Source organism: Mobula hypostoma, chromosome 21 (assembly GCF_963921235.1).
Source record: "Mobula hypostoma chromosome 21, sMobHyp1.1, whole genome shotgun sequence".
Taxonomy (NCBI): domain Eukaryota; kingdom Metazoa; phylum Chordata; class Chondrichthyes; order Myliobatiformes; family Myliobatidae; genus Mobula; species Mobula hypostoma.
In genome coordinates this window covers 23,871,487-23,888,147 of record NC_086117.1, presented here as the reverse complement: position 1 = coordinate 23,888,147, position 16,661 = coordinate 23,871,487, and the positions used below count along the sequence as shown (strand labels likewise).

Here is a 16,661-nt window from a genome sequence, read left to right as displayed (position 1 = left end):
CTACCACCAAATGAGAACAACTATCAAACTTACATTGTGCTATTACTCACAAGGAAATGAGGTAATCCAGTCAGTTTGAGGATTAAATCTAGGTTACATATTGGTGTTTAGGGAATAGCTATTTTGTGCTGGAGTTTCAATAACCTTTTGATTTAAATAGGTTTGTAGAAGATCAACTGTGTGATCAGGTAGCTGTCAATGGAGGGAATGTCAACACAGTATATTGTATAGAGCGTGTGGTTCCCAATGACCCAGCAGCTGTACAAAATGCAGTGAAGGACGTATCAAATAAAAAGAAGGAGAAGGATGTAAAACCTGGTGTGAAAAAGCCAAAAGAGAAGACTGATGCTTTGGCTCAGTTTGATTTAAATAATTATGCAAGTAAGTACAGATATTTATATGCACTTCCATTTACTGATAAGCATGGTTATAATGCAGATTTATGTGCATCATCAGTATTAACTCTCATTTAACAATATTCCTATTCATTCACTGAGTGTCTAATATATCTTTGTTATGCATTTATCTACAAGTGGTTGAAAGTAGTGAGAGAAAGGATCTGCATTTGACAGGGTCCCTCAATATGTCAGTGTTCCTTTGCTAATTTGAAGTTATAATATTGCATTCAGGACTAAATTTTCCTCAGATAATTTCTCCAGTGGTACAGCGATAATAACTAGATAATCAGCTTTAGCTTGGTTGAGAAAAAGGGGCTTCCCTTCCTCCACTATCAACTCTGCTCTTAAACGCATCTCCCCCATTTCACGTACATCTGCTCTCACTCCATCCTCCCACCACCCCACTAGGAATAGGGTTCCCCTGGTCCTCACCTACCACCCCACCAGCCTCCGGGTCCAACATATTATTCTCCGTAACTTCTGCCACCTCCAACAGGATCCCACCACTAAGCACATCTTTCCCTCCCCCCCTCTCTCTGCATTCCGCAGGGATCGCTCCCTACACAACTCCCTTGTCCATTCGTCCCCCCCATCCCTCCCCACTGATCTCCCTCCTGGCACTTATCCGTGTAAGCGGAACAAGTGCTACACATGCCCTTACACTTCCTCCCTTACCACCACTCAGGGCCCCAAACAGTCCTTCCAGGTGAGGCATCACTTCACCTGTGAGTCGACTGGGGTGATATACTGCGTCCGGTGCTCCCGATGTGGCCTTTTATATATTGGTGAGACCCGACGCAGACTGGGAGACCGCTTTGCTGAACATCTACGCTCTGTCCGCCAGAGAAAGCAGGATCTCCCAGTGGCCACACATTTTAATTCCACATCCCATTCCCATTCTGACATGTCTATCCACGGCCTCCTCTACTGTAAAGATGAAGCCACACTCAGGTTGGAGGAACAACACCTTATATTCCGTCTGGGTAGCCTCCAACCTGATGGCATGAACATTGACTTCTCTAACTTCCGCTAGGCCCCACCTCCCCCTCGTACCCCATCTGTTACTCATTTTTATACACGCATTCTTTCTCTCACTCTCCTTTTTCTCCCTCTGTCCCTCTGAATATACCTCTTGCCCATCCTCTGGGTCACCCCCCCCCCGTCTTTCTTCCCAGACCTCCTGTCCCATGATCCTCTCGTATCCCCTTTTGCCTATCACCTGTCCAGCTCTCGGCTCTATCCCTCCCCCTCCTGTCTTCTCCTATCATTTTGCATCTCCCCCTCCCCCTCCAGCTTTCAAATCTCTTACTCACTCTTCCTTCAGTTAGTCCTGACGAAGGGTCTCGGCTTGAAACATCGACTGCGCCTCTTCCTATAGATGCTGCTTGGCCTGCTGCGTTCACCAGCAACTTTGATGTGTGTTGCTTGAGAAAATATTGTCTGGGCAACTTCTCTGCTTTTCTTTGAGATCAGTACCATCTTGTCTGATAGGTGACACTACCACTGATGTTAGTCTGGATCGTGTGCTAAACTCTCAAATGGAACCTTGATGCAGACATTTCTCACTGAGCTAAAAATGTTGTTGCTATTCATGAGGAAGTTCCTCTTTATTCAGTCATCTGTGAACTAGTTCATCAGTGGTGGCTTTCTAATGGTTTATTTTCTCTAAGGTGTTGTCATTATTGATGATCATCCAGCTGTAGCTGTGGAGGAACAACAGTCTGTATCAGCTGTGAATGATGGTTTTACTGAAGTAATCTCAAAAAAGCACCGTCGTTTGCTTGAAGAAGAGCGCAGGAAGAAAGAGCAAACTTTGCAGGTAAACAGGCTAGCTTCTATGATGTAAGAGTAACTGTAAGCTAAGTAGTATTCCATTATTATATATCAATTGCAAAGTTGTTTAAAATGAATTTTACATAGCATCACATCATTCATGCAATCATTTTGAGAATTTTATCTTTTTTCATTCAGTGTGCTTAAGTTAACATAATTTGCAATTTTATAGTAACTTTAATGTAATAAAAACATCAGATTTGGTTGCAGGCTGCAAAGTAAAATATTAGAATGCAAGTAAATTTTATTTGAAAAAGAAGATTTTAAAAAGTTCTTGAATAAAAAGAGTTGGAGATAATTCCGTAGCTAAAATCTAAACAGCTGAGAGTATGATCACAAAAGCAAAATTAGAGAAGCTCAAGAGACTAGAATTGGAGTAAAGCAGAGCTCTTGAGATTTTATTGAACACAGATTCAGGGAGTATGTAATCGGTGAATGGATTTGGGCACAATTTTGATCATTTAAAATGTGAGCTGTTGTATACCCACAGAAAAGAAAAGGGCCAAGTTATGATATGATAAAAGGGTCATTGTAAAGTGAAAATTGTTTTCTTTAAAAACAATTCTGTGTAGAATGCAGAAGGAAGTGTAGTATCATTTACTTTAGAGATACAAACTGACAAATGCTTTTTTTTTGAGGGGGTATTGTGTGAGATGGTGGATGAGGATAAGAATTTCTCATTTTCACTTTTGGATTTTCAAATCAGGCACCTGGGAAAAGTCGGAACGAGAAGAGTTGGACATCTTCATCCAAGATTCCTCCTCGTTTTGTTAAAAAGCAGCAGATTTCCAATGCAATAACTGAACAGACAGAGGAAAGCTTCTCTAAGGTGCAGTCCACATCCAGCAGTCTAGGAACAGAAATCTGGGAAAGCTCCAGTGCAGGTAACTTGGATACGAGTGTAGAATTTGACCTAATGTAGACTTCTTTCACTCAATGAATATGGGCACAAAACAAAACAGGACTGGAAATACTGTACGATGAAGCTATATAAAAACACCGATTAAGCTGTAACTGAAATAGTACATTCAGCAGGTCACTGCCCCAATTAAGTGGCATGGTGTCCCAAATAAACTAAGGGAATCCCAGCTATTTTTTCGATTGTTTTTTGTCCCAAATAAGCAGCTACTCTGATTAACTGATGGCCCAATTAACAGGAATCCACTGTATTACACATGTTGAAAATGTGAAGTTAAAGCAGAAAATAAATATGACAGATCAAAGAAATTAAATCATTCACTGACTTTTTCCAGATAAAATGACTTGAGTCTTGGACCTGAGCTATTAACTAGATTAGATTATGAGGACACTCGGTCCTCCTTTATTGTCATTTAGAAATGCATGCATTAAAAAATGATACAACGTTCCTCCAGAATGATATCACAAGAAAACACAGGACAAACCAAGACTAAAACTGACAACGCCACATAATTATAACATAAAGTTACAACAGTGCAAAGCAATACCATAATTTGATAAAGAGCAGACCATGGGCACAGTAAAAAAAGTCTCAAAGTCCCAATAGACTCATCATCTCACGCAAGCGGCAGAAGGGAGAAACTCTCCCTGCCATGAACCTCCAAGCGCCGCCAACTTGCCGATGCAGCACCATTGGAAGCACCTGACCGCAGCGGGCTGTGAGTCCGTCTGAAAACTTCGAGCCTCTCTGAGCACCATCCTCTACCGAGTGCTTTGACCCCACCCCAGCTGCCAAGCAACAATCAAAGCCGAGGACTCGGGGCCTTTTTCGGAGATTCTGGACCACACAGTAGCAGCAGCAGCGAAGCAGGCATTTCAGAAGTTTCACCAGATGTTCCTCCATGCTCTCACGTCCGTCTCCATCAAATTAGGATTGTGCACGGGACCCTACTTTGACAAATAACAGACATCACCACCGGAGTGGCCGCTGCGAGCTGTGTTGCATTGCCATCTTCTCCTCCCACATTAAATGATACCTAAGATGATCTTTCTAGATTGTTACAGAGAGTTAGCTTGGATATATGCATCAGCACCTGAAATGGAAATTGAAATGTAATATTTTGGTCCTTTACAAGTCTTTGGAAGTCAGTATCAAATTAAAAAGCATATTTTTCCCCCAATTGACAAGGAAAATATGAGGTAAACTTTATATAAGGGCGTGGTGTTCACATAAACATTTTTGCATTTGTGTATAGTATTGGATGCATATGAAGCCTGTTTTGCATGTGTAGGTGTAAATGATGTTCCAATGGATCCTTCTGATCCTTCCTTTGGTATACTCGAGGAAGTGGATATGAGGAGGAAGATGTACTGATACACCAACCAAAAAGAGTAATTGTTAATCCAGTACTAAGTTAATTAAGTGAATGAGAATGCTGTTTGCTCTTTGTAAAATACACCAAGTATCTTTATACATTGTAATTGAATATTTGGAAATGTATATCATCTAAGCAGGAATGTATTTTTTCTAATTATAGGTGCAACCTGACAGTTCAGATCTAATATATTTTAAAAAAACACATACAGTTGCAAGAAAAGGTTTGTGAATCCTTTGCAGTTACCTGGTTTTCTGCATTAATTCCTGATGGTCTGATCTTCATCCAAGTCACAATAATAGACAAACACATTCTGCCTAAACACACAAACAATTGTACTTTTCATGTCTTTATTGAATGTTTTGTTTTATCATACGCAGTCGTGGCTGGAAAAAGTATGTGAACCCTTGTACTTACTAAATGGTAGAACTTCCTTTTAGCAGCAGTAACCTCCACCAGACATTTCTGGTAGCTGCTGATCGGACTTGCACAGCGGCAAGGAGGAATTTTTGACCATTCCTCCATACAAAACTTTCAGTTCATTAATTTTTCTGGGATACCTTGCATGAACAGACTTGTTCAGGTCGTGCCACAGCATCTCAATTGGGTTAGGTCTGGATTCTGACTTAGCCATTCCAAAATATAAACTTTTTTCTTTTTAAACCATTCTGTTGTTGATTTACTCTTGTGTATCGAATCATTGTTGCATCATCCAACTTCTAATAAGCTTCAGGTGACGGACCACGACCCTGACATTCTCATGTAAAATGTCTTGATACAATTTTGAATTCATTGTTCCCTCAAAGAATGCAGGCTGTCCATGCCGTGAGGTAACAAAGCAACCCCAAACCATGATGCTCCTTCCACCATGCCTCACAGTTGGGATGAGGTTTAGGTGTTGGTGTGCATTGCCCTTTTTCCCAAACATAGTGGTGTACATTTCTGCCAAAAAGTTCAACTTTTGTCTTACCTGGTCACTGAACTTTGTCCCAGAAGCATTGTGGAACATCCAAGTGGTCTTTTGCAAACTTGACACATGCAGCAATTTTTTTTTTTGGGGAGGAACATGGATTCCTCCAAGGTGTCCTTCCATGAACACCATTCTTGTTCAGCGTTTTTCTTATAGTGGACACACAGAGATTTTAGCAAGTTCCAGAGATTTCTGCAGATCTTTTATTCTTACCCTTGAGTTCTTTTTCACCTCCTTCAGCATTGCACATTGTGCTCTTAGTGTTGTCACGTGATCGGCAACAATGAATATGTTGTCAGGATTTATTAACAAACAAACGTTTATTAAACCCTGATAAACAATGAAAAAAAATGATGCGGCCATTCAGTAAACTGCTACTCAGTACTAGTTCTTAAAGTGATAATGCGAAACCAGTTCTTAAAGAGATAAATTCAAACATGGTTTTTCGAATGATAAATTTTAAAGTCCAAGAGATTTATATAGTCAATTAGGAGAGACTTTCATGAAGTAACGAATTCCTCGAAGACACGACATCACTGCCACTCCCAGTCGAATTCTGCCTCGTCCACAGAATTCACGACAATGGAAATAAAATTGTTTTAAAGGCACTGACCTTCGTCCATAGAATAGATACTGCACAGCCTTTCTGCCACTTTGTGCAGAGGCTATCTCATGCAGATCACTTTCTTGAACAAATTCAATAATGGTCGATCCTTTCTAAACCCGTCGAATGTCTCCTTCAGGGTCCCATCTTCACTCTCCAATGTTACTGAAAAGATACATTAACAAACCTGGCAGTGATTGGTCAAACCACCAGTTCAGACTTCTGTAGCTTACATTAGAACATATAACTCCATTTAAAATCAAAACTGCGTCATAATGCAAATACACAGCGGAGCGGAGTATCCCATTGACGTTCTAACTGGAAAACTAACTGCGTCACCAGGGGTCTTCACTTTTATACCTGTGGTGAACATGTCATCACGTGATCTCATATCGGTGGGAAAATTACATCAGGTGACCTCCAAAAGACTATTACATCATTCTCACAAGAAAGTCACAAGATCTCCTTGAGGTATGTAACAGTGTGATCTTTGCAGAGCAACCACTCCTAGGGAGAATAGCAACAGTGCTGAATTTCCTCCATTTGTAGACAATTTCTCCTACTGTTCACTGTACTGTGTACTGTGCACTGTGTACTTTTCCAGCTTTATGCATTTCTACAATTCTTCTAAGGTCCTCTGAAAGTTATTTTGATCGAGACATGGTACACATAAACAGATCTTTCTTGAGAAGAGCAGGCTCTGTCAGTAATCTGACTTTGTGTGTCTTTTTTATAGGGTGGGCCACTTCTACAGCTCGCATCTCCAATCTCATCTCATTGGTTGCAACACCTGACTCCAAATAAATTTTGTCGAAGGCATTACCCCAGAGGTTCACTTACTTTTTTGAACCTAGACTGTGATGGTGTACTCAGTATTGAGAAGAAGTACAATTGTTTGTGTGTCATTAGTTTAGGCATATTGTGTTTGTCTATTATTGTGACTTTGAAGATCAGACCACATTTTATGAGTAACTGAAGCAGGAAACCAAGTGATTGCAAAGGATTTGCTATCATTTTGTTGCAACTGTTTATACTTTTGAATTCATTACAGCATTCAATTCATTATTTAATTTAAGCATTTCAATCAATATGACTTTATAATGAAATGCTAATTACTTCTGAAACTACTTGTTTTATGCAGCTCTTCCTGTTCAGGCTACCAGCAGTGATGTTTGGGCAAAACCTTTGAATTCTTACACAGGGTCTGAATCTACTTGCACTGAAGTAAGTATATTCATATCGAACATTCATGATTAGCGTAAGAAAAATGAAGATACTATATCTTGTACAGTAATATTCATGAAAATCCTAGATGTTTTACATTGTTTAACAGTTAGTGGCTGTATACCAGTTTTACTTTGAGGTAATTCTGAAATTCAGTTGCTCTGTGACATCCCCATATCCCTTAATACCTCTGTGAAATAAAGTTCCAAATTCGTTAGATGAAAATCATAAAAAAAATTTGCATTTATTCGAAATCCGAAAGGAACTGAGTTAATATTTCAGGTTGAAGGTCCTTTTTTAAAAACTGGAGGAGAGAGAAAGCAAATTGATGAATGTAAACACAATGCAAACTGCAATGCTCTCGTACAGGTCAGCCAGTGCTAATAGAGAGAAGGAAAACTTGAGTCAATTTAATTGATGTAGTGACCTATTCTGATACAAACAGAGAAAATAAGTTGTAGAATTTGATATCAAGACAAGAACACTAGAATGGAGCACTCACATTCAATCTACATCGGCAAGATTCTATTTCCTGAGGAGACTGAGGTCCTTTAACATCTGCCTGACGATGCTGAGGATGTTCTACGAGTCTGTGGTGGCCAGTGCTATCATGTTTGCTATTGTGTGCTGGGGCAGCAGGCTGATGGTAGCAGACACCAACAGAATCAACAAACTCATTTGTAAGGCCATTGATGTTGTGGGGATGGAACTGGACTCTCTGATGGTGGTATCGGAAAAGAGGATGCTGTCCAAGTTGCATGCCATCTTGGACAGTGCCTCCCATCCACTACATACTGTGCTGGTTGGGCACAGGAGTACATTCAGCCAGAGACTCATTCCACCAAGATGCAACACAGAGCATCATAGGAAGTCATTCCTGCCTGTGGCCATTAAACTTCACAACTCCTCCCTTGGAGGGTCAGACACCCTGAGCCAATAGGCTGGTCCTGGACTTATTTCCTGGCATAATTTACATATTACTGTTTAACTATTTATGGTTTTATTACTATTTATTATTTATGGTGCAACTGTAATGAAAACCAATTTCCCCCGGGATCAATAACATATGACTATGACTACAAGATTCATCGTGCCTGCTACTTTAATTCTTCAGCCAGTATCGCTGTATCTAGTAAATCTGTGATGTTGACTCAGTTTTCTTCTTTCCATTAACACAGTTGGGTTTGCTGGGTAAGTCCTACGGCTTTGCATTCTGCGATTTTTATGTTCCATTGCTGGTGTTCTCATTCTCTAACTGCCCGTATTAATCTATCAACCAGATAACTTCATTTACAGCATGGCAAGTCTGACTCCTATCTCAAACATTCCTTCTGTCCTGTCCACTCACCTGTCACCTTCTCTACCACATGTAATTACTTTTTTAAAAATCCCTTTCCCAGTTCTGATGAATGGGCTCAATATTTAGTTAACTTTCCGCAGATGCTGCCAAATGAACTGACTATTTCCAGAATTTTCTGTTAATATTTTAAACTGTTTTACATCTCAATATTTGTTTATTTATTGAGGTACAGCCTGGAGTGGGCCCTTCTGGCCCTTCGAGCCATGTTGCACAATAACCCACCAATTTAACTTTAGCCTAATCACAGAACAATTTACAGAGACCAATTAGCCTAACAACCGGTAAGTCTTTGGACTATGGGAGGAAACCAGAGCATCTGGTGAAACCCACACAGTAACAGGGAGTTCCTTACAGGCAGTGTTGGAAATTGAGGTCGCCTGTTCCAATGCATTGTGCTAGCCACTACGCTACCATGCTCCCTCGTGCATCTGTAAGGTGGTATACGGAAGTAGTGTGGACATGCAATCTGTGACCCAGTAGCATTTTTAATACTCTCTCTTTGAAGAAAGGCAACCTGGGAAATACATTAAATATATGTCAATGTAGAAACATAATTTTAATTTAATTTTATCATGTACACAAGATACATGATTGTATTTTTGTGTCTTAAGCCGCTAGCGCATTAACTTTTTTGGTATTATTTCTGGTAGAGTTTCAAGGCAAGTCAACCTGACAGTGGAGTTGAACTCAGTGCTGATTCTCAAGGTTCATCTGCAACATCATCACAGCGAAGCTCACCGTATGGCGCACTGAAGCCAGAGGGAGGAGTGGTGACTGAAGTAAATGGAGCCAGTGCAGACACATCAGTAGATAAATCAAATGGAAAAACAGAAGATCCGAAGGAACAACGACAAAAGTCAGAAAGACCAGAGAACAAGGTAACAGCAGTTGGGGGAAAGTTCTTAACACTGCACTAAATCATTGCTTTGTTGTTTATGTTGGTTTGCATGTCAATGGTTCACAGAGCAATCAAAAATGCTACCACATTTGAATTAACGTAAGATGGCAAGGATTTGGATAACTGGGTGAACTGACTTGGTTCACTTTATTGATGAGATAATTTGGGAATCTGATGTCTTGTGTGGGATTACTTAGCCTAGTTTTGTAGAGTGTTAGAGTTGTGGGGGTACAGAGTGTGTTATGATTTCACTGGATTTAACAATATTATAGGTTACATAATGTCATTCTAGTTCAGTGGTACATCTGAATGAAACTGCTAAGTTGTATAAATGAAATGCTTTATTTCTAGCATTTAGAATCATGCAAAAAGTGATTTTATTTCCCTTATTTGTGTTTTAAAAGATTCCAGACCCAGCTGAAGGGCAGAGCAAAGACCACAAACCTGGACCAATAGGAAATGAACGATCTCTGAAAAACAAAAAGGCTAAAGAGTGTCTGGAACCAGAAGGAGCAGAGCGAAGTGATGGGGGCATCAATTCGAAAACTGCAGCTGATAACAGAGCAAATTCCAAAACAGGGCTGGATTTGCACGTAGACTCTGTTATTCCAGTTCCACCAATAGAGTTTGGAGTAAGCCCAAAGGTAAATTCTATTTGAAGGCTGAAGTCATAGCTAGTGTTACTGTCTCAAATCCATGAATTGTCAGTGTGCAACTCTGAAGTGTGTAATTTTTGCTAATGTAAATATTGAAATCACAAAACAGTTGCTTAGAATATTTAGTGACACCTCACTAATGTGTGCAAGTAATGTTTAGCACTGTATATTGTAGATGAGAGAGGAGGAGATTGAAAAAAGAGACTGGTGCATTTCATGCATAGCATATACATTAAAGTCAGAGAATAGAGTTTTGGCCGTCATCTTTGTGCTTTTGTTGGACTCCTCAGAATTCTGCCATTCATCTGTCTCATCTCATCTTTTTCTGCATATTCTGTATAGTTCATAGTTGTATTGCATTAACCTATTCTAGCAGTAATGATTTTCACTTTCTAGCACTCTTTAAAATAATTTCCCATTTCTCTATTTAAATTGTTAGTAACTTTTGTATGTATAGTGTCTTGTTTATTCCCCAAATGTACTATCCATTCATGGTTTTAATAACTTTTTACAGTTCACCTTAATGTCTTCACTTTTCTAGAGCACCAATCAGATCACTCTTTCCTATTTAAACTTCCAGTTCCGGTACCATTGCATTATCTTCTATATGTCACTGTTCTTTGGAACGGTTGGAACTGCAGATGGCTTTTTTTATGCATGGCTGTCCTTGATGTTCAATGACTTAATTGCTTTTTAATTCTATCCTTGCAGAGGGACATTCTCATATTTTATATGTTGCTTTAGTTGGTATATGAACTTGTGATGTTGGTTTGCTGAGTTATTTCACCTTTTGAGAATGCATTATAATTGAAAGGAACTCCAGAGACACTGTGTTATAATGTCTTCAGCATGATGGTCCACCATGCTTTTTACTGAGCAGCTGCCTAATCATGTGATATAGGCAACGGTAAAACCTGATCAATATGATCAGGGCAACTTAAGATGGAGAATTCAGATAATGGTGTTGTACATATCTGCCCACCCTTTCACATTCTTACTTAGCTGCAAACTTGACCAAGTGACCACAATAATCACAATTGTTTACTACAACCGGGCTGTTGTACATCTTTAGCAAGCTTCAGTCTTGTATCTTGTAGGTCTAAGTGTACTTTCTGTTGGCCGTATTTACAAGTGAAGTGTACAATTAAATTCTCTCCACACAAGGCATGATAGCTTAAATCAGTGGTCCCCAACCACCGGGCCGTGAAGCATGTACTACCGGGCCGTGAGGAAATGATATGAGTCAACTGCACCTTTCCTCATTCCCTGTCACGCCCACTATTGAACTTGAACGCATGTGAGGTCATTACCCATGCGATGTCATCAGTCGGTATAACCTACAACTACTTGATGAGTGGAAAAACAAACGCCGCTTGAGAGTTTCTTTGGAAGAGGTGGTAGGGGACATAAGAGGCCTAACGATGATGATAACTCAGAGACAGCTGAGGCCGAGACTTCAAAAAAAAAAGAAAGCTTCCTTCAACAGGAAATACGACGAGTCGTACATAAAATATGGCTTTATTGCGACCGGTGACCTGCACGTTCCAAGCCCCCTGTGTGTGATATGTGGAGACAAGCTGTCTAATGAGGCAATGAAGCCCTCACAACTGCTTCGGCACCGTGAGTCCAAGCACCCTGCACTTAAAGACAAACCCGTTGAGTTTTTTGAGCGGTAAAAATGTGAGCAAGCAGGACAGAACCAAGTGCTGAGAGCCATCATCTCCACAAATGCTGCTGCTCTGAGAGCGTCATACATAGTGGCTAGCCATGTTGCTAAGGCTAAGAAGCCTTTCACTGTTGGTGAAGAATTAATTCTGCCTGCTGCCAAGGACGTGTGCCGTGAACTGTTGGGAGAAGCTGCAGCTAACAAGATGGCACAGGTTTCCCTTTCAGCTACCACAGTTTTAAGGAGAATCGATGACATAGCGGAGGACATCGAAGCACAGCTGTTGGAACGGATTAACGAGTGGTTTCACTACCCGAGTCAAAGAGGTTGCTCCTGAATGCCAGTCTATACACTGTCATACACAGGGAAATGCTGGCTAGCGGAAAAATGTCACCTGATCTTAACAGCATATTGAGTGACATTGTTGAAGTTATCAATCATATTGAAGCAAAAGCCCTTAACTCACGTCAGTTTGAGCAGCTTTGTGAGGAAATGGATGCAGAGCACAAATGCCTTCTCTTTCACACTGAAGTCAGGTAGCTATCAAGGGGGAGAGCCCTGGCCAGGGTTTTTGAGTTAAGAGAGCAGCTACAGAGATTACTTTCAGGAAAAAAGTCACCGTTGGCAGCATACTTCAGTGACGAGGAGTGGATAGCAAAACTTGCTTATCTGTGTGACATCTTCAACCTGCTCAATGAACTCAATTTGTCACTTCAGGGGAGAATGACAACTGTCTTCAAGTTGGCAGATAAAGTGTCTGCTTTCACAGCCAAACTGGAACTTTGGGGACAGCGAGTGGACAGGGGCATATTTGACATGTTCCCAATATTAGTTGGGAATTTGGGAGAGACTGAGGCTCACATCTGGTGCGTGAACACCTATCTTCGCTGTCGACAGAATTCGAGCGTTACTTCCCAACCGCAAATGACCCAAGATGTGTAAAGGAATGGGTCTGTGACCCATTTGTGAATGTCCCCGGTGAATCATCCTTGAGAGCGCGGGAAGAAGATCAACTCCTTGAGCTTGCAGATGATGGTGGGCTGAAAAGTATGTTTGACATAACATCTCTGCCAGCATTCTGGATCAAAGTCAAGGCTGAATATCCTGAGGTAGCCACACAAGCACTGAAAACGTTTCTTCCATTTCCAACATTATATCTCTGCAAAGTGGGGTTTTCTGCAATGAATGCAATGAAAACTAAATTGGGGAATAGACTGGACATAAGGAACCCCCTTATGACTTATAATTGCCTTATCACTATATGCATGCGAGGAAAATATGCACTGTGTGTTTAATATTAAATTCGTTAGATAAGCCCTTTTAGGAACGAAATTGAGTGTATTAGCCGCTGATAAGTGACTTATAGTTGACTTATCACCTGTATTCCGGTCGTGATTCTCACCCCCCCCCCACCGGTCGGCCTGTCCGCAAGAATATTGTCAATATTAAACTGGTCCGCGGTGCAAAAATGGTTGGGGTCCCCTGGCTTAAATGTTGTGATTCATAATGCTCTTCAGTTATCGGAAGCCAGAACTGGGATTGTAAAAAAAAGAGGGAATTAACTGCAGAAGATACATTTAATATATGATATTGAAAGTTTTCTGTGTATGATGAGTAGTTGATGAGCAAAGTGTATTTCTCCTGATCTAGCATTTGCTGTATTAAAAAGAAATTACCCTTTTCATCAATTCAGGTTTATTTTACACTCATAATGTGGAATCATTCTCAATGAAGCTTTTACTTGATGACACGGGTCAGGATATTTTTTAGTCAATTTGGTAATTATTATAGAGGTCTGAGTCAATGATGTATGTAGTCAGCAATGTTTAAGGTTTCTATTTCTGACAATTGGTGTTGCTGTTGATAGTTTTGCTTCGTTGAACTAAAACATTTGTTTGGTATTTTAGGATTCTGATTTCAGTTTGCCTCAGAACTCCATGCCGAATTCTGTTTCCAACTCAATCACTAAATTGCAGGATGTATTGGTGAACAATGTGAGTATTATATTCTGAAAGGATTGAAACATCAAATTTTCAATTCTCTTTGAAGCCCCAAGACCAAACAATGGAAATATATTTGTAGTTTTAAAACCTGATTTAAATATCTTAAAAACAATAGTTTTTCACTTTTTCCCTTCAATATATCATTTTGTTCAACCTTTGTGAAATTTTCATGTGCAACTTTGCTGAAATTAAAATTAAAAAGCTTTGACTGGCATGTATGCTTCATTTTGAATTTTTCTCATTTAAATCTATCAATATAACTATTCCTCTCTCCCTGTGTGGACATGTAATAAATTAGGGACAGAAATATGCTGCCTGGTCCCTCAAACCTGTTCTACCATTTATTAAAATCATTGCTGATCTTATTTTAACCTCAGTTTCATGTTCCTGTCTACCCATTGTAATCTTCATGTCAAGAATTCATCTACCTTTACCTTTATTGAAAAACTTTGTCCCTCAAAGAGTGGTGGAAGCAGAGTTTCAAAGACTGTCTAGCCCCAGAGAGAATTTTAACTCACCTATGAATTAAATGTGAAACCTTATATTTTTAAACAAATTCTATTTTTAGATTCTCTCACAAGAGTAATGTAATTTCCATTATCCATCTTGCCATACCACTCAGGTTCTTGTGTTTCTAAATGCTAGCAGACTCAAGCCTGGCTTGTTAAATATTTCCTTGTGCAAAGCTGGGTTGAAGTCCTTATTTAGTACGATACTGTTTTTCAGGTGACGCTGAGCCAGTCAATCCCTATTCTGCGACGAGAGCATCTCCAGCAGGGTCCCAATCTCACTCCTGTTTCCCTATCAAGCACAGATCTTACATTAAAGGTAGGCTGGAATAAGCAATTGCTCCATTTAATACCTGATGTCTCAACTTTTAAAAATCATTCAGCGCAGGATGACCATAGTTCATCATTTCTGTGCTTGGCTTTGAAAATGCTGTCATTTAACCTTGTAAATTATTTTTCCTCAAATGCATATTCACTTGTCTGTTGAAAGTTTCTGAGGAATCTGTCCCACCACTCCAGATTACAACCTTCTTGAGAAATAAATTCTGGTTTTACTTCCTTTGATTCTTTTGCTGTTTATGTATCTGATTACTAATCCATTTGCCACAGGAAACTCCCTGCTGTATCAGAACCCTTCTTTGAAGGGTAGATCCTTATGAATGAATGCTTCATTATGTCTTTGAGCTAAATGAAATTGCAACTCGTTCTTGCTTATACAACTGCTTTCATTAGACACTTTTCTGAAGCAGCCTGTATTCTTGTGACCAATACCTTGCAAATGAGTGTGTTGATTAATCATGGTATTTGGGAGAAAGTGCCTTTGCATTTAAGGCTTTTCAGTTAGTATTTCTGTACTTTATACTATTCTCTATATTTGAATAGATGGAATCTGCTCGCAAAGCCTGGGAAAATTCTCCCAATGTTGCTGAGCAGAGTTCTCCCGGTAGCAGTAGTGCCAGTACACAGACTCCATGTAACACTGGCCCACCTAGTGGTGTAGGCTACAGCTCAATTGGATGTTCTTCTGTGCCACCTATGCCTATGGTGTCAGTTGCACCTTCAGTATCTTTGCCAGGTATGTAATTTTCTGTGCTTATTGATATTAGTGCTTGCCTTTTGATTACCTTAAAGGACAGCTTGACTTTTAATTCTGGTAGTCAAATTATAAAACAATTAGAGTAATGCATGATTATCCTATGCTTTCTTGTTGACTTGCATTCTATTCGATTATCATACTACAGTATCAATAAAGCATTAGTTGTGGGAAAGAAGCCTCTTGGATTTCTGTCTGCCAAAGATTGCATGTTAGTGACTTATTTACTGTTAGCATAAGTAATTAGAATAGCCCATGCAAATATAAGTCCCTATAATTAAAGGAACTTTATGTATGTTGCTTGTTTAAAAAGAAGCTAAATATATACATCCTTCCAGACGTGGCTAATTTCTGGGCTACAGCACAGATTGAATACAGTGTAGGGATTGCACTTTGATACAGGAATACAGGTATAGAAAATTTTCTCAATAAGGAGCAATTTCAGAAATTGGTGCAAAGGGACTTAGGAGTCCTTGTACAGGATTCCCTAAAGGTTAACTTTGCAGGTTGAGTTGGTAGTAAGGAAGGCATTCATTTTGTGAGGACTAAAATATAAAGGAAAGGATGTAATGGTGAAATGTTATAAGGCATTGGTCAGATCACAGAGCAATTTTGGGGCCCATAAATAGGAAAAGATGTGCTGGTATTAGGGTTCAGAACAGGTTTATGAGAATGATATCAGGAATGAAAGGATTAACCTGTGAGGAGTGATTGATGACTTTGGCCTTTACCACTGTAGTTTAGAAGAATGGAGGAGGGGCGGATCTTATTGAAACCTATGAAATATTGAAAGTCCAAGATAGTGGATGTGGAGAGGATGTTTCCAATAGTCAGAGTGTCTAGGCGCAGAGGGCACAGCCTCAACATACAAGGACATCCTGTTAGAACAAAGATGGGAAGGAATTTCTTTAGCCAGGTGGTGTTGAATCTGCAGAGGCTAAGTCATGGGATAAATTTAAGTAGTTTAAAGTTACAGGGAAAAGGCGGGAGAATGAGGTTGAGGGGGAAATAAATCAACACTGATTGAATGCCAGAGCAGACTTGATTGGCTGAATAGCCTAATTCTGCTCATATGTCTTGGGTCTTAGTTCCCAGGATTCACGCTCACAAATTAACTGGGTAGTGTTTTTTTTTATTACTGAAAGCTAACTAA

At 39.8% G+C, this 16,661-nt stretch overlaps 1 protein-coding gene and 1 non-coding gene across 5 annotated transcripts in view; both read left to right on the top strand.

Moving 5' to 3' along the window:
* prrc2b (proline-rich coiled-coil 2B) overlaps positions 1-16,661 on the top strand; it is a 75,831-nt gene that overhangs the window by 43,575 nt on the left and 15,595 nt on the right. For all 4 annotated transcript variants that reach the window (XM_063073637.1, XM_063073635.1, XM_063073634.1 and 1 more), the window contains 9 exons: positions 161-381; positions 2,069-2,217; positions 2,938-3,115; positions 7,241-7,323; positions 9,334-9,561; positions 9,986-10,225; positions 13,811-13,897; positions 14,633-14,734; positions 15,298-15,490. In XM_063073637.1, coding sequence (XP_062929707.1) covers positions 161-381; positions 2,069-2,217; positions 2,938-3,115; positions 7,241-7,323; positions 9,334-9,561; positions 9,986-10,225; positions 13,811-13,897; positions 14,633-14,734; positions 15,298-15,490 — 1,481 coding nt within the window. The remainder of the gene's footprint in view (positions 1-160; positions 382-2,068; positions 2,218-2,937; positions 3,116-7,240; positions 7,324-9,333; positions 9,562-9,985; positions 10,226-13,810; positions 13,898-14,632; positions 14,735-15,297; positions 15,491-16,661) is intronic.
* On the top strand, positions 4,443-4,528 carry LOC134360121 (small nucleolar RNA SNORD62). Its single transcript, XR_010021264.1, has one exon. It is a non-coding gene; the product is annotated as a small nucleolar RNA SNORD62 (small nucleolar RNA).